The 16,632-nt window shown below is 41.4% G+C and overlaps 3 protein-coding genes across 7 annotated transcripts; 2 read left to right on the plus strand and 1 right to left on the minus strand.

Annotated features, from left to right (window-relative positions):
* Window positions 1-478: 478 nt before the first annotated feature.
* LOC124217966 (cytochrome P450 307a1) lies at window positions 479-3,805 on the plus strand. Its single transcript, XM_046624210.2, has 3 exons — window positions 479-1,377; window positions 1,973-2,779; window positions 2,877-3,805. Exons 1-3 carry the CDS (start codon window positions 975-977, stop codon window positions 3,203-3,205), a joined length of 1,539 nt encoding a protein of 512 aa, XP_046480166.1. The 5' UTR covers window positions 479-974; the 3' UTR covers window positions 3,206-3,805.
* Window positions 3,092-9,660, minus strand: LOC124217965 (facilitated trehalose transporter Tret1). Of its 5 annotated transcripts, XM_046624206.2 has the most exons (6): window positions 9,493-9,660; window positions 9,083-9,368; window positions 8,448-8,504; window positions 6,770-6,905; window positions 6,161-6,480; window positions 3,092-5,970 (listed from the first exon to the last, which is right to left on the minus strand). In XM_046624206.2, exons 2-6 carry the CDS (start codon window positions 9,107-9,109, stop codon window positions 4,948-4,950), a joined length of 1,563 nt encoding a protein of 520 aa, XP_046480162.1. In that variant the 5' UTR covers window positions 9,110-9,368; window positions 9,493-9,660; the 3' UTR covers window positions 3,092-4,947. The 5 variants fall into 5 exon arrangements, with proteins under 5 accessions (XP_046480162.1, XP_068991576.1, XP_068991575.1 ...); XM_069135475.1 differs by lacking the exon at window positions 9,083-9,368 and having other exon boundaries at window positions 9,493-9,659; XM_069135474.1 differs by lacking the exon at window positions 9,493-9,660 and having other exon boundaries at window positions 9,083-9,463.
* A 4,823-nt stretch (window positions 9,661-14,483) lies between these two features.
* On the plus strand, window positions 14,484-16,596 carry LOC124217968 (LSM12 homolog a). The gene is made up of 3 exons (XM_046624214.2): window positions 14,484-14,735; window positions 15,645-16,021; window positions 16,087-16,596. The coding sequence occupies exons 1-3, from the start codon at window positions 14,615-14,617 to the stop codon at window positions 16,162-16,164; spliced, it is 576 nt and encodes a 191-aa protein (XP_046480170.1). The 5' UTR covers window positions 14,484-14,614; the 3' UTR covers window positions 16,165-16,596.
* The last annotated feature ends 36 nt before the right edge of the window (window positions 16,597-16,632 follow it).

Here is a 16,632-nt window from a genome sequence, read left to right on the forward strand (position 1 = left end):
ATAGGAAAGTCAGGAACGAGTTTGAGGTGATTTAACGAGCGAAGAGGCCTCTTCGGAGATCGTATTAGTAACTATACTCGTATATAACTTTAATTGGAGGTGTGACGTAGCGAGCTGCTCCGGGATCTCGAAGTGCATCTGCGGCTCGGAAACTGGTACCACCGCATCCAGCTGGGCAAGAGGAGGTGAGAGGGAAAAAAGGGGGTGGGGGATGCAACCGGGCACGAAGGGGCAAAAAACGAGCGTCTCAGGAGAGTCGGAAGTCACGATCGAGTCGGGTTGGGTCCCCCGGGGGAGGGTAAGGGCCCCCTCCCCCCCGCCCGCCCTCTGTCTCCCCGGGTATTATATTTGAAATTCGTCTCCCGGTAGACTTGGACTATAACTTCGATGACGACGTCGACGAATCCATATGTATGGGGTTTGAGCAAATGTGCTGACTACATTACGCCGCTATATAAGATCGCCTGGCAAGCTTCGATCCCCAGACCGAGTCAGATCGGCAAACGGTTAGCGGACAATAGCAGACGCGTGCCACGAGACAAAATACCCGGAGCCAAATATACACCACCGCTATTAATCCGATTTTAATCAATTTGCATACATACTCCGACTTAAAAGTAAAATATTGCAAGAAAATAAACTGGTTTAAAATTGACAAGCCCATCATCTGACGCTGCAGCTACTATTGATCATCTTTCGAGTCCACGCGATTCACGCAAAATAGAAACCTTTCAGTCGTCCCGATCATAGATTCGTTTGCTTGTTTGCCATTTTTCCTCGTTATCGTTTATTCTCGCTACACATTCTGCAGCAATTAACGACGAGAGAGATACCGGTAGCAAGTATCTAAAACGTGAAACAGTGTGAAAGTCATCTTCGATCCTTCGATATTTTTTATCGGAGATACAGACACCAAGTGCCGTTGACGTGTGAAATTTCGTAGAGAGGAAAAAGGAAATCGTACAGGAAGGAAAATGCCTGCCCTAGCGTTCAGCACGACAACCTACTTCCTCATCACCATCACCATGGTCGCTGTGATCCTGGTATTCTTAGACTACCTGCGATCCCGAAAACCCGTGAAGGGCATCGTGGACATGGAAACGCCGCTGCTTCCCGAGCCACCAGGACCAAAACCCTGGCCGATCCTGGGCTCCCTCCACATTCTTGGACGCTACGACGTGCCCTACAAGGCGTTCGCCGACCTGGCGAGGATCTACGATAGCCAAATAATAAAACTAAGGATGGGATCGGTTCCTTGCGTCGTGGTGAACGGCCTGGAGAACATCAAGGAAGTCCTGATCGCTAAGGGTGCGCAGTTCGACTCGAGACCAAACTTCGCTAGATACCACCAGCTATTCTGCGGGGACAAGGAGAACTGTAAGCATGAAATTTTGCTAAATATCTATCATATTTTTGTTTCCGGGGGGGCCATTTCGACTTATCATTCCTCCTCAAGAACCGCGGACCGTCGCGTAAAGTCTCGACAGCGTCCGACATCCGGATTTACCGGCTCTCCGGTTTATAGCCTGGAGGATAATGCGAAGGCTCGGTCGGACGGTCAGGGTCACCGACGTGAGGCTTTGAGTGTAAACAAACACTTGCGGTCTCTGGGTGTAAGGATGCTGCAATGCATTCGCACACTGACGTGTGCATCGCGAGAGAAAGAGAGAGAGAGAGAGAGAGAGAGAGAGAGAGGGAAAGGAAAGGGAGCGATATTTTTGCTGGCGGTTCGCGTACTTGAGGAGGTTCAAAACAAAACGAAAAATCAAATCACCGGGGGTATGTGCGTTATAAGGAAAAACCGGACGAGTCCCCGGCTGCTTCGCCGGTTCTCTCTTTGCCCCTCATCGACAACCGGATAATTCGCTATTACATGTTAGTTACGTCCTGCTCCCCCCCCCCCCCCCCCCCCCCCACCCTGCCCACCGGTACGGAGGTCTAACCAATTTTTTCCCCTTTTTGCCATTTGCAGCGCTTGCCTTCTGCGACTGGTCCGAGGTCCAGAAGTCCCGGAGGGAGACCCTCAGGGCGCACACCTTCCCCAGGGCGTTCACTGCCAAGTACGACCAGCTTAACTCCATCATCGGACAGGAGGTTGAGTGCTTGGTCAAGTACCTGAACATCGAGAGCTCCCGGGGTTCCGGCGCTGTGGCCGCGAAGCCGCTGATCCTCCATACCTGCGCCAACATATTTACCAACTACTTTTGCTCGAAGAGATTCGACCTGGACCATTCGGAATTCCGCGGGATGATAGAGAACTTCGACAAAGTGTTCTACGAGGTAAACCAGGGATATGCAGCCGACTTCATGCCCTTCCTGATGCCCCTGCACCAGCGAAATATGGCCAGAATGGCCAACTGGAGTCACAAGATCAGGCACTTCGTCGAGAGCAAGGTGATCGAGGACAGGCTTGAGTCATGGACCGATTTTGTGCCGGAAAACGACTACGTCGACTGCCTCGTTAACCACGTGAGGTCCTTCGCCGAGCCCAAGATGTCCTGGGACACAGCGTTATTCGCCCTCGAGGACATCGTCGGCGGACATTCGGCCGTTGGTAATCTCCTCGTAAAGGTACTCGGCTACCTCGTAGCCAATCCCCAAGTCCAGCTGAGGGCACAGGCCGAGATCGACGCCGTAGCTGCCGTGGATGGATGCCAATCGGTTGGACTTGAGCATCGTGGTTCCATGCCGTACACCGAGTCCATAGTCCTGGAGGCGATCAGGCTGATCACTAGTCCGATAGTGCCTCACGTTGCGAACCAGGAGAGCTCAGTAGCCGGTAAGTCACGATCGTTGAACTGACGGAGAACCGATCGCCCTAAAAGTATCGGTACCGATTCATTTACTGACCGTATTCGTTTATTATCTCGTTACAGGGTACAGAGTCGAGAAGGGTTCGCTGATATTCCTCAACAATTATGACCTCAACATGTCCCCCGACCTCTGGAGCGAACCGACCGAGTTCAAACCCGAGAGGTTCGTCGTGAGTGGCAGGATATGCAAGCCTGAGCACTTTCTCCCGTTCGGCGGTGGCAGGAGATCATGTATGGGTTACAAGATGGTACAGTATCTCAGTTTTTCGATATTAGCAACGGTACTGAAAAACTTTACCATACTGCCGGTCGCCGGTGAGGTGTACAAGGTGCCCATCGGCAACCTAGCCTTACCCGAGAACTCTTTCAGCTTCCGTTTCCAGCGGAGATAACTTTTACTGGATTGTTTCTTTACACTACCCGAGATACCGGGGAATGATAGGATTGATTAGAGAAAAGTTATATCAACGGAATTAGCTCACCCCTACACTCGTTTAGGTTTCAAGCTTTACTGACATTATTAGTCATTTAAGAATACATATTCGTATCTGTCTAAACGAAATATATACATATATATATATATATATAATATATACATATTAGATCTACAGTATGTGTATACGATATGTATACTTGACGAGGTAGAACGGAAGCGTTATTCTCAAATGGAAAGAACAAAAAAAAAAACCCTCTCGTTTTGTACATACAAATTGTCGATACAGTTTGTCTTTTTTATATTATCAATCATTTTGCGGTATCCTCGAGGGCAAAATTGTAAAACGTTGAAAGATGTTTTCCGTTTATTAGAGTTGCAATTTCCGATTATGTGTAAAGTTTTATTCTAGCAAAGGTTTCTGTTTCTCTCTCTCTGTGTCTCTCTCTCTCTCTGTCTCTTTCTATTTAGGTTTATTAAAAAAATAAACAATATACATGGTCACCCAATTATTCGATCGGCGATTTTCATTATTGTATATAATACACTTGAACCACAAGTACCGCGTGAAAAATGTTATACACCGCGGTTATTACGCAAAATGTACTTTCACTGTTTCGAAATCTTAATCGAGGTAACATCTTTTAATTATTAATGTTAGCTACACTTATGTATAGCGATAAATATTGTTATACTTATGCAATCATCGTCATTTCTATCGTCATTATTGTTGTTATTATTATTACCATTGTCATCGTCATTTTTTTCACTACCATTATTCCAATATTTCGGTTATTATTGCACTTCATCATTTTGTTATTTATTAATTTTATTATTATTACCGCTATTACCGTTATGTGTTATTTTGTTGTCATCAGTATCGTCAATCTTGTATTGCTATTTTCATTCTTATTATTATTATTATTATTATTATTATTATTATTATTATTATTATTATTATTATTATTATTATTATTATTATTATTATTATTATTATTATTATTATTATTATTATTATTATTATTATTATTATTATTATTATTATTATTATTATTATTATTATTATTATTATTATTATTATTATTATTATTATTATTATTATTATTATTATTATTATTATCATTGTCATTATCATTATTTCTATCACTAATATTATTATCATCAATGTTTTTTTTCTATTATTGCCTTTTCATTTCTTCTTTAATTTTATTTTCTTCTGTTTCCACGTCATGTGTTGTGTTTGTTATTTAATTATTGTGATTGTTACCCCTTTTGTTAATTTATTATTTAAGATTTTAATAAAAAAAACAAATAAAACAAAACCAGAAATGGAGCAACCTTAATATTGGAGAGCTTTGGAGCAAAACTTAATCGGCGTGTATCGACTTTAACCTATGCACTCTTCATTTAATTTTATTGTTTGATTAGGACAGTTTGAATACTTATATATCTAGTGATGTAGCCGTATAACGCAATGTTCATTTCGCAATCGATTCTTAATGTTGTATAGATAATCTTCGTTTGCCGCTCTTGGGGGGGGGGGGGGTCCTGATAATGTCGTTCGACACAGATATGAAAATATCGCAATTCACGGTATTGCGAAAAGAGAATGATAAGTAGAACGAGCTTTTGGCAAAACAACTGATAGTGGCATTTGCGTTAAAAACAATTATATAATTTATACTAACTAATTTCGTAATGTTAAACTTGGTCCATTGAATTATTAAGACGTTGATCTTTGCTTGTAATAATCTTGAGCTGAAGATCCTTATCACCATTTTCATCACTGCAGTCTATAGTTTTCGTTTTGCCGTTGACGGTACTCGTCTTTTTGTTATTCTTGTACGACTCCTCGATTTCCCGAAGAGTCTTGCCCTTCGTCTCGGGTAACAAGGCAGCAACGAAAATAGTCCCGGCTAGTGAGAAAGCTGTGTAGAAGATGAAAACACCGTGCTTGTCGATCGACTTAAGCATTTCGGGGTACACTTTGAGCGCTATAAAGCTGAAGACGTAGGCGAGGCAGGTCGTCAATCCTGACAGTATATCCTTGAACCTGGCCGGATAGACCTCACCGATCATAGCGAATGGCAGGACCAAGAACCCCATAGTGCTCATCAGTATGTACATGAGGATCGAGATCGCGGGTATCACTCCTCGGTCTGGAATCTCGAAGCCGTTACTCGAAGCCCACGAGTAGACCGACAGTATCCCCATGAAAAGCGTCATCCCGGCCCCGGATCCCACTGACGGAATCCTCCGTCCATACCTCATGGACACCCACGACACGCAAAGCGTCCCCAGGACCCGGGTTAATCCGATAAAGATGGCCATCAGCTTCCCGTCCATCTGGATCCCAGCCTCCCGGGCAAAGTCGACCGCGTAATAAATAATGACAAAGGTGCCTGAGAACTGTTGGAAGAAGAAGTAGCCCACCATTACGAAAAATGGCTTGAGATTCTCGGCCCTGAATATGCTGCCAATTCTCGAAACCGGCCTGGCCGCATCGTCGACGTTCGCATTGGATTTCAATAGCTCCTCGAGGAGGTGTTCCGGCGTCTTTTTGTCCTTTCGCACGCCGTTCAGACGCCGCAACGAATCTTCAGCTGCCTTCGAACGCCCGGAAGCCTTCAGAAACGTCGGGGATTCCGGCATCATAAGGAATGTCAGGACCAACGAACACGCCGCGAACATACCGCAGAGCAACGCTACGAGTCGCCAGTTTTCCTGAAGCAAAAGAGGTTACGGATAACTTTCGCGTCGTTGATGGAACCGAAATTGCGGACCACTGTTCGATCAGCTGATCGCTCGGGCGGAGCGGAGACAAACTGCACACACGTAGCGAAAAATTACTCTTATCGTCGGTACGACTCACTCGGTTGCGTTGGCTAATGTTCTCTAATCGAGAAGACCTCACCTTACAGAAGAATCCAAGCATGTAAACGATTAAGACCCCAGTCGCGATCGATACGCTAGTCCAGGTCACAACGATTCCCCGGAGCTTAGAGCCCGCAACTTCGGCTGCGTAAATCGTCGACGGTGCCGACGCCAGGCCTACGGCCACACCGCAAATCGCTCTTCCAGTTAGGACGCAGCCGAAACTTGGTGAAAAGTAGATCACCAGCCAGCCAACCAACGATACGAACGATGTTGTCATTATCCCGAATCTTCGACTTCGTTGCATCGCCAGACCGGACAGTATGCATCCAATTGGTGTAGTGATCGCCGTCACACTCGCTAAATGAAACAAAATCGGACTGGTTTAGATTGGATAAACACAGGCTTGGTATATTTCTTGACGAGGTCTTTGGAATCTTGAGGAGGTCAAGTAGAACGTCGGAAAGACTTCCGAAGAACCTTGTCGGGATAATGTGAAGTCGGAAAGACCAGTTGAGAAAATCTCCTGCAATGTCTGTAAAAGCTTTGAAAGTGGCTTATACGATAGTCCCTGAAGCCTTTCGGACTCCCTGAAAGACTACAGAGACAAAGTCGAATGAAATTTGGTTAACAAAGAACTTGAACTGACCAAACCAAGACAGCTGATCATCAGTAACCGACATCTCGCTTTTGGGTGAGCCGAGTGGTCCGAGGGCAACGGCGCTGTATCCGACTCCCATTGCGGGTCCGAGAACCGAAGAGTTCGCGATCAAGCAAGCCAGCACCTGGAGGGTAATGGCGTCGATTAGAAATGGGTTATAACACTGCCACGACCTGATGACCAACGCGGTGACCGCGTTCGCATCCTCAATTAGCGTTTTTCGAATTACTGAAGCAGCGCGCGCGATAAATCGGCGATATTTTTGCCGCACCCTGTGTCAAGGACGGGTCAATTATCTCAGGATCTAACGATACGTGCCATTCTAATATTGGATGTACTATATACGAATATCGCCACCGCTACCACCACCGACGCCGTCGTTGCGAGTTACGTAAACGTGCCGCCATACAATACAATCTGGGTGAAAAAATGTCTACCCCGACGGAGTAAAATATTATGCATTTCAATTCCCGCAATTCGCGTGTGTAGGTTTACCGTGCGAAATGCACATACATCGGCCCCGTGATCGCAAACCCACCAACACAATCGACGATATATGCGAAATCAGTATACTGTCTCAGCGCGCTAGTGACCCACGAGAAAAGGCCTCTTTCTCGATAAAAATTAACAGGAATAATGCGACAGACATATCCACATATCTATCTCTATCGGCATCAATCGCGTCTATTTGCTATCGCAGCTTCTATCAAATTTCCGGTTGTTACATGGTTTTCAATTTGAATTGAACGAACGATTTGAACGAATCGAAATGTTTAATGTCAATATTTATCGCAAGAAATATCGTCAATTGCGTATGTAATTTTGCTTTCATATTATCGGTTCACCAAACTTAAGCCTTGCTTTATACATATTTATTGCATGGATTCTTTCGCAATTCTTATCTAAACTATTACTTTTTGCTTTTCCTCGATTTCGACGTACGCAATTAGTCAACAGTGAATAATACACGAGTTATAATAATAGACAGCCGTCATTGTGAAATGTAAACAGCCGTTCTTTGTGCAGCGAGATAAGGTAGCATGAAGTCTGGTTTTTTCGCAATAAAGTAAGAAAGAAAAATAACGGAAACGAAGAGTTATTTACGCAGATAGCATTAGGAAATCGTTGAATGGAGATTCATATTTGCGAATAAATTGATCGTTTCATCACTGAAAGCTATTGGATGTATAAATTGTAAATATTCAAGTAACATTATACGAGCTGGCATCAGTTAGATAAAGCAATTAGTACGAGAATAAATCTGTAATCTGTTTGCCGTTGCACTTACGTCGATGCGAATTTGTATAAACATGTTTCATGTGTCACAAGACGTTTTTAATCATTGGAAAAACACACCGACATTCAAATCACGATTGCATTTACACGTTAACTGCAAATTGTGTTAATTACCTTCGTACAATCGCTGAGTTATTTAAAAAAATTAAAAGAGAAGTGAAACGAGAAGAAGAGTATTGATACATGTAAGTGAAGTTTAGCGAGAAAAAAATATGGAAGAATCAAAAAGGCACGCACGTCATTGGTATTTGATTTTGTAACTCAAAGTATTTAAGTGTTTTTGATTTCAACAAGTGATATGAAGCGACAAAAAAATTCGGATTTGAAAGAGAGCTAAATTTGAATTCGTGGTTGCAAAAGTTTGACCAACCTGGTGAAAAGTTTCCCTTCTGAATCTTCTGTTGCACTTCTCGGGTTGTCCATCTCCCTAAAAAGTCGAATTACTCAAAATAAGTCAAAAACGATAACACAGGGCTACAAAATTTTTATGGAAAAATGCTAAATAAATGATTTACTGGGATTCTGACGTATTTTGAAGATTTCCAATAGGATTTCGAGATATTCCGATCGAGAAAAGGCATTTCTGGTAGAAATGTAACTTTTTAACTCGGATTATCTCCCGAACCGTTTCACAAATCAAGGTGAAGAAAATTGCTAGCGTGATAAAATTTCAAAAACGTATGTCATTCTACAGAGCACAACACATACATTTCTTTCATCGCACAGTATGAAACAGTTTCGGAGACGATACGAGTCAAAATGTGCAATTGTCGTAAAAAGTACCATTTTTCGATCAAAATATCTCGAAATATCTCGAAATCCCGAAGTGATGGAAAAAAACGAGCAACGTCATCGCATCCAGCGTAACAATATGTGTTGAAAATATACTAACTTATTCATTTATCATTTTCTGGCAAAAATTTCAGAGCCTTGTGTAATCGATGAGAACTTGAACTGACCCTTAGTGACTGAGTAAAATAATGCATTTAGGTAATTTTATATCACCTCAGTGAGAGCAGTCGTAGTCTCCATAGCGTAATTCTCCTGAATTCCGATGCTGTGACTAAGGAAAATTGTCTATAGTGCAGAATTGACTTTCACCACGCGAGACGAACGGCTCCTCTCTTCGTAAACGAACGATCAACTGTCACGATTCACCGTTTGTAACTTCGAAATTTGTTTATATTACTCACAGAGTTTAATCCCCCTCATTTGCATACACCAGATCATGTATTGGTTTCAGAGGCTACTGAATACAGTAGACGCTTCCATAACTTGACTCGTCGGGATCCTGAGCATTACCATAACTTGACTTACAACTCGTTCTCCCACTTTCGTATCCACGAACACGCATGCGCATGAATATTACCAGAACATTACGTTTCCTAAGCAATTTTATCACAGTTGACACTGACCTTCTTGAAGATGACCAACAGAAAGAACAATAAGAACTTTGTCGCCGAAGTAACGTTGTCCTGTGTAATCGTCAATGCACTGTGTGCGACACTCGACGCTTGAAGTGGGGACAATCCGCGATATGGGAATTTGGAGTTGTGGGAACTGGTCGCCGTGGAAACGAGTTAAAAACTGAAACGGTTGAGTTAGCGAAGCATCTACTGTATGCAATCCTCGAACATAAACTAATCTGAAACCGACGGAGCGATAAGACGATTCGTCGTTATTCGCTTCGTTGTGTTTAATTTTACTGTTGTATGCTAGGTGCTTAACGTACAATAGTAATAAACCAATCAGACGGCTTTGCCCGTTTTGCGTGGCTTCTCATCGGAAGCAAGGTTTCGAAAGGGTAAACACACCATCTACACATTATAGTCCTACATATACACAGTGCTTAAAGAGACGAAATTTCTTATACAGTAATAAACTAAGTTTGTTTTGCGTGTACATGTAACGCTGATGTGCGTATCTGTACACAGATCTCACACACGCTAGTAGCGCGCTTAAAAATTGCGCCCTTAACGTATAACGATTTCTCTTCTCACCGTTCTTCCATATCTTGTTTACGGAATCGCTACTTCAGCATTCAATATTGCAGTAACATTGCAGCAATGTAACGTGTAACATTTATAATATTGCATGCAATTGTCGACATATTGCAGCAATGTTGAAATGTCTTCTATCTTTATTCCATGGCGGTTTCGATCCCACCCTGTTATTAGAGTGTTTTTTTCAGTGGATTCTAAGATCAGCGATATTAGAGTGATATTTCAGGTAATCACTCAAATTCCACTCAATTCTTCCGTGTAGTTGTGAAATTTTTCCACTACAGTTTTACCAAAATTACACTCAAAACATTCACTCTGTAATCATCAAAATATCCATAATTTTTATCCACCGGCGATCTCTAAATTATAAGTTCAATAAATACTGATTTGACTAACAAAGGGATTTGATGGGTCTGAGGTAGGTTGATGGGGGACCCATCTCGGGTACTAAGCTAACGATATTTTGTTCTATAAGCCTTATTGTCAATTCTTCCGAAAATTTTTGGGGGACCCCCTTCCGCACTAGATATACCTTTGATCTTTGTTACCTGGCGAGTAATCGTGCGTGGTCCAGCGGGTAAGGTCGGCGACTGGCACACTGGCGAACCGGGTTTAGTTGTCGCTATTTTTTTTTTCCAAATCTTATTTTAAATTATGAATAAAGAGTAGTTAAAAATAAACACATACTTGTTATTATATTATATGGACAATTTTTATTTCAGTAATTTTCCGGTGCTGCTTTTGTTGTGCTTTTTATGTAATAACAGTGAAAATACAGTGTAAAAATTCTTATCTACCCCGTGACGTCTAATAGTGTAATCGAAGTGAAATATAAGTGTAACTTCACTTCGCTTTCAGTGGGATGGAACCCGCCAGGCTCACAGTGCAAAATTGCTGCGATCTTTCAATGTACCATTTCAGTAATATTTCGATAGATAAATAGAATAATGCACACAGCTTAACTAGCACGCTATTTTAGATTTATCATTTCACATAGAATGGGGTACATGTTACACATAATTTTAGAAAACAACAGTTTTATAATATACATAATTTAGATCACGGTATAGTTACGCTGACCTTCCGTGAAAAACAAAAACCATAACAAGTTTTCACTTCTCAGTACATTACACTTAAAACATAATACGTATGTACATACATATTATATGTACTTTTCGAAAAAACAACATTTTTAAAATACAGGTACAGTAATGTTCATTAATGGGTTTCCAGTAGCTCACTATTTTTTTGAAATCGAAACTGAAACTAGCTTTTTTTTATGGAAATGTGACGTGTCTATAATTAATAAATGTATCGTTTGATTGCATCCTATCACTTGCGTCGCTAGTCATTGGACATAAAATTTGCTTAGAAAGGAAACTCGTTCCACTTGTGATTCCAAAAAAATAGTGAGCCACTGGCAACACATTAATGAACATTACTGTAAGATCACGTTCTACTCAGACTGACCTTTAATTAAAAACTTCGTTGCAAATATTGGATAAAAGTCGGTTTTTTAATCCTCACACAATGAAACAAAGTCGCATAGAAAAATTCTTTCACCAATTTTCAGGTTATGATATCATATGCATTAAAACAAAATTTCACAATTTCAACCTCCTGCATTGAATATGTAGCTGCAAGGAATCTTTCGTAGAATATTCTACTCACTGCTGCCAAAAATTCCTTGCGCTTACACTTTTATCACGGAAGATTCAAAGTTTATTTCAATTATTTTTTTTTATGAGACTTATAGTGGTGATTTTCATAATTTCACCGTAGTCTCCCCTTAAAAACTGTTTGTAAATGCGACTCATCGTCGATCAGGTCATTTTTAGTGATATGTTATTTCTTTATTCATTCCCTTTTTCATTTTTTTTTCTTTGTATTCTGTCACTTCCCATTTTCAACAGCTCCTTCAATCAACGAGCGGTTTGGAAATGTTCTATAAACGTTGTATCCATAGTGTTGTATGAAAAACTTATTTTAGTACTAATCTTCAATTAATATTTGTAGAAATCGCTACCTGGAGTGTTATCATACCTGCAAACATGAATTAATATTTGTTAATCACATAATTGCTATATCTCAGGGAGCGTTCAAATATTACGTAACGTTTTATCGGTCATTTTGACCAGCCCCCTCTCCTATGTAACAGGCCGTAACAATTGAGTAAACCCCCCCCCCCCGGACACCTGTTACGTAACATTAAACATAATAATCTGCAACACAACAACTAATTTGCTATTCTAAATTTAAGTGTGAGAGAGATAGCACTGTGAGTGCCTAGTTAAGGGAACAGATGTTATCCGTCAACCACTCAACTTTTTACTTTGTCGAAAAATTCGTGTACTCAAATGTAGAGAAAAAAAAAAATTCAAAATTTCACAGTTTCTGCCATTCAATACAGTTACTCAACTAACGACTGTTGCTCCCTCCTCCCGCGTAAAATTACCGTAACGCTGACGGAGATAACCATTTTACAGAATATAACTGACAAGTCATTATCGACTAACTCGTTGACTTGCCTTTTCTTTTGTGCACTGTCGTGTATATTATACTTTTGTGCTTACTGGACTGCTATTAAGCAGTATATCTATTCGCCGATGTTACTTCGCGCAAATTGCACGATGCATGCGAATGGAAACGCACAATGCTCGCAAATATGACGTCTATCGCATCAGCTGTCATAAACGGATAATTATAGATTTGATCACATGGATGATCAATATGACAAACGAGATTATCGACACCCTGTTCTTATCCCCCCCCTCCCCCTCTCTTCTTTCCTCTTAATCCTCTTAATTCTGATCTTTATTTTATTACTCACATTCAGACATGACGTGTTTTATTTTTCTGTTTAATGTCGCACAGTCAGCATTTTGTAATCAGGGTAACTCATGGATATTTTACGGTCAGCGAATGAACGTAAGTGAAGGAAGTGTGAAGCTTTGTTTCTTTAAATTAATGCATGTACTTATGTCTGTTCTATTCCAGTTGAATTGATTCGTCTACGTTTTTTGTATTATTTACAGGTTCGTGATTACTGTGACTTGGCTGATTTCGTTCAGCATTGAATGTCAGTCGAAAACAGACTTTCTTTCTGACGTTAAAAGAAATAAAATAATACTGAGATCATTATATGATTTCTTTTTTAAATCTGGTGAAATGGTTGGCACTGTTTACGTAATATAAAATTGTAGATCTGAGTGACAAGGGGGTTTATTGCGTAACCAGGTCGTTCGCCGTGACACGCTACGAATAACTGTATCCATGCATGATATCTGAGTGAGTAACGGAGACCATGCGGATGACAGAAGGAGCATAGACTGCAGGTATGTATTATAGGGTTACGCGGAGATGGAGCTGGATAGACTTTGGAGTCGTGATAATGTAAACTGCAGCATGCAAACTGGTCGATAAGAATTACGTGCATCGTCAGGCATGATCGTACCGTCGAACGTGTGACACATTAAAACGGCACGTGCTCTAGGCCGTATATATACATATCTCGTGCGGCGCCAAGAACAATTGATATTCCAATACCAGGTCATAGTTCGCGCTTCATACTACAGCTCCGCGCTATTTCGTATGTACATGTATGCGCATACACCTTCATATGCACATGCGTTGTCTACCCTGCACCTGTGCATTGCTTTTTTTAAAGTACAGTTACGCCGTGTGTCACAGGTATACAGCAGTTCGCGTCGCCTGCGTACGCTCATTCTACTGGTCGCATAGGACGAATTATTATTATCACCGTCATAGTCACATTTCCATATTTTTTGCCTATATACTTGTATTTATATTTCCAGGTATCTTAAGTACCCTTAAGTCGCACGCCTCCGACATGATTCACCTGAGCTGTATGCAATGCGTTTAATCGCTGACGATATGTAAAAAGTATCTTATAATACCCTGTGATCCTCTTTTCGCTACAGTTGTTGTTATATTTACCGAGCCTTTTCTTTTTTCGATATTTCAATCATGTGAACCATAGCAATCATCTATCATAAGTACGTCAAGTCGACCTTCTCAGATAAATTCATCTAAAAATACGACAGTTTGATAGACTGATAAGTAGAAAAAAAAAATTGAAAATATCCGTACTTTATTAGTAAATCTGAACAATGAAAAAATTGCAGTTGTGAAATGATAAGTTCATTACGAATAACGTCAAATATTCCAAAGTAATTTCGAGATCAAGTGACTGCCAAGATTTTTTAAATTGCGCCGTGGCGACAGGCGGCAGGCAACTTGACAGACACGCGTGAGCTGCGGGAAACTCAAACATTGCCGGTGGCAGCACAATAGCGAAGACCGGATTTGCTGGTCCACCACCCCATCTTGAATTTTTCATGGTCAATGACACGGGGATCGGCGCGCTTCTGCCGCCGCGCTGCAGCGTTCGCCCAGCGAAGTAAATCGCAGCCTCGGTGCATGTGCGTGCAGAAGACAAGGACTTGTGGTTGCACCGTCGGCGGGGCGGAGGGGGACGGTTTCACATTCACGTTTGTTAGGAGTGTGGTGAAAAATGGCTGGCGTCAGCGACTGGTTTAGCATCGGTAGTACGGTGGCATGTAAAACGTGTTACAACAAGGAGATCGAGGGTGAAGTCCTCGCCTTTGATCCACAGACAAAAATGCTTATACTAAGTATCCTTTTTGCCTAAAAACATCGCCGCCTCTTGGTTACTACCCATTTGTTTGTCATCGTAATCTTTGCGTGCGCCGGACTGACCAGCCCAGATAACAGACCAATTTTTATCACCTTTTATCGCGTTCGTGACTGAAGTTAGTTTATTATTCCGCGGCCCTCCAGCGTTCCCGTTTCACAAAACAACCTAGTCAATACTATATCGTTATTCCAAGCTCAGCCATTCCTGAATTCGACGAACATAAACTGAGATAACCTCTTTGCTAGACGGCGTTTGCCCCATGCGACGCCATGTTGAAGTTTCGGTGCTGATACATGGGATTTTTTCATCCACGTTTAACATGAACCCATCGCCTTGGCGTTCTCCCAAATGACACCCAATTCTGCCCGAAACATTTCATGTTCATATCATGTCAATCCTACTATCAAACAATCCTAAAAACTCGTTTAAACTTCCGCCGGAACTCGAACTGTCATTTCATTTTTGATCACAAAGTTATTCTCGTCTGCGTTTTTCTATCGTGCACGCGGATGTCTTGAATAGAAATTACTAGTCTTGTCATACTTGTCAGGGCGTGATCCCACGTTTGGTTCATACCTTTTCAAACAAATCAACACGAAGTATAACCTAATTACGGTGAAAACGCGTTTCTTGAATACAGTTGCGCGTTTCGTTAACGTCAAAGTTTTAGTGACATTTATAACGTTTCGGCAATGGTTGCAACATATCACCTTGCATCAATTCATTTGAAGCAAGTTCAAGTATGATTCTGAAAAAAAAGGCAAATATCAAGGTAGATTTAAACGAGTCAGGCTCTTTCAAAAGTTGAAAGAACCTCTGCTCACTTGTCAGCTCTCTCTCATCTGAAAACTTCTTTCTACTTTTCCTTACCTTTAGATGTAATCAGAATGTCCAGCGACGTGTGGTAGAATGTCTCTAAATGACGTCCATATAGTGAATCTGTCCCTTGTGTCAGACGTTCAAGTGAAGCGAGAGGTCAGTCCGACGGGTGGCGACCCCCCTCAGAGTCTGAATCTCCGGAGGCTGAATACGCGGGTACGAAATCATGTCGAGGAGAAAAAGAGGATGGTAAAAGCGCTGCAGGCCGGCGTTTCACCGGACGGCCAGAAGCTCTTCATAGCGATAGCAAAAACTATTCAAGACATAACGTGGAGTGGACCAAACATCATAGTTTGGAAATCTGTCACCATCGCACCTCCTTATACACTTGAGAACATCCATGGCGATGAGGAATCAAAGGCTTATACCCATGTTAGAAAAGTGGTACGTGGGTTGAGAAGCGTTTACCTCCGTTTAGCCTTTTAATAACTTCTCATTTTTTTCCACAGGTTGAAAAATACGTAAAAGACTCTGCTGTGGCTGAGTCGCATCAACAAACTGCGCAGAAAAATGCCAGCTTGCAGTAGTCGAGAGGACTGAAACTTCTACAGAAAAATTGAAAGCTAAGCAAACGAACGATTCAAAATAAGCGCATGCGAACAATACGCGGATAGCTGGTTGTTGTGCTATAAACGAATTGATTTTTTAAAACGTGAACAAACAAAATGGAAAATAAAATGCGAATGGAGAAACATCTGGGTAGTTTAAATTACTAAATTCACTACGATCGATCTTAGGTAACATCTAGCAGTTATAATCGTGACAATGATATGTCAGTAATTCTATTTTTATTTTTCTTTCTTGCCAATCATTATTTCTTCAAAGTAATGACAAATAATGATGAAAATAAATAAGCGATGTACAGTGAAATAATTCTGCAAAGTAGCTAAACAGTAAAAAAAAAAAAAAAAATTAAGTAGAATGTTTCACCACAGGGTGAATGTCTTGTGGAAGTAAAATGCGATCGATCAAGAGTCTCTCCTGAAATCTTAATG

This window comes from Neodiprion pinetum, chromosome 4, assembly GCF_021155775.2.
Source record: "Neodiprion pinetum isolate iyNeoPine1 chromosome 4, iyNeoPine1.2, whole genome shotgun sequence".
Lineage (NCBI taxonomy): Eukaryota > Metazoa > Arthropoda > Insecta > Hymenoptera > Diprionidae > Neodiprion > Neodiprion pinetum.

What these genes read in the sequence shown, in the direction of transcription:
- LOC124217965 (XM_046624206.2), bottom strand. Translation starts at nt 9,109, where the DNA reads ATGGAGACTACGACTGCTCTCACTGAG. An exon ending in GAAGGGAAACTTTTCACCAG is followed by an intron (nt 6,906 to 8,447) that starts GTTGGTCAAACT and finishes ATTACCCTCCAG; the next exon opens with GTGCTGGCTTGCTTGATCGC. An exon ending in TGATCAGCTGTCTTGGTTTG is followed by an intron (nt 6,481 to 6,769) that starts GTCAGTTCAAGT and finishes TGTTTCATTTAG; the next exon opens with CGAGTGTGACGGCGATCACT.
- LOC124217968 (XM_046624214.2), top strand. Translation starts at nt 14,615, where the DNA reads ATGGCTGGCGTCAGCGACTGGTTTAGCATCGGTAGTACGGTGGCATGT. An exon ending in GACAAAAATGCTTATACTAA is followed by an intron (nt 14,736 to 15,644) that starts GTATCCTTTTTG and finishes AGATGTAATCAG; the next exon opens with AATGTCCAGCGACGTGTGGT. An exon ending in ATACCCATGTTAGAAAAGTG is followed by an intron (nt 16,022 to 16,086) that starts GTACGTGGGTTG and finishes TTTTTTCCACAG; the next exon opens with GTTGAAAAATACGTAAAAGA.
- LOC124217966 (XM_046624210.2), top strand. Translation starts at nt 975, where the DNA reads ATGCCTGCCCTAGCGTTCAGCACGACAACCTACTTCCTCATCACCATC. An exon ending in CTGCGGGGACAAGGAGAACT is followed by an intron (nt 1,378 to 1,972) that starts GTAAGCATGAAA and finishes TGCCATTTGCAG; the next exon opens with CGCTTGCCTTCTGCGACTGG. An exon ending in CCAGGAGAGCTCAGTAGCCG is followed by an intron (nt 2,780 to 2,876) that starts GTAAGTCACGAT and finishes ATCTCGTTACAG; the next exon opens with GGTACAGAGTCGAGAAGGGT.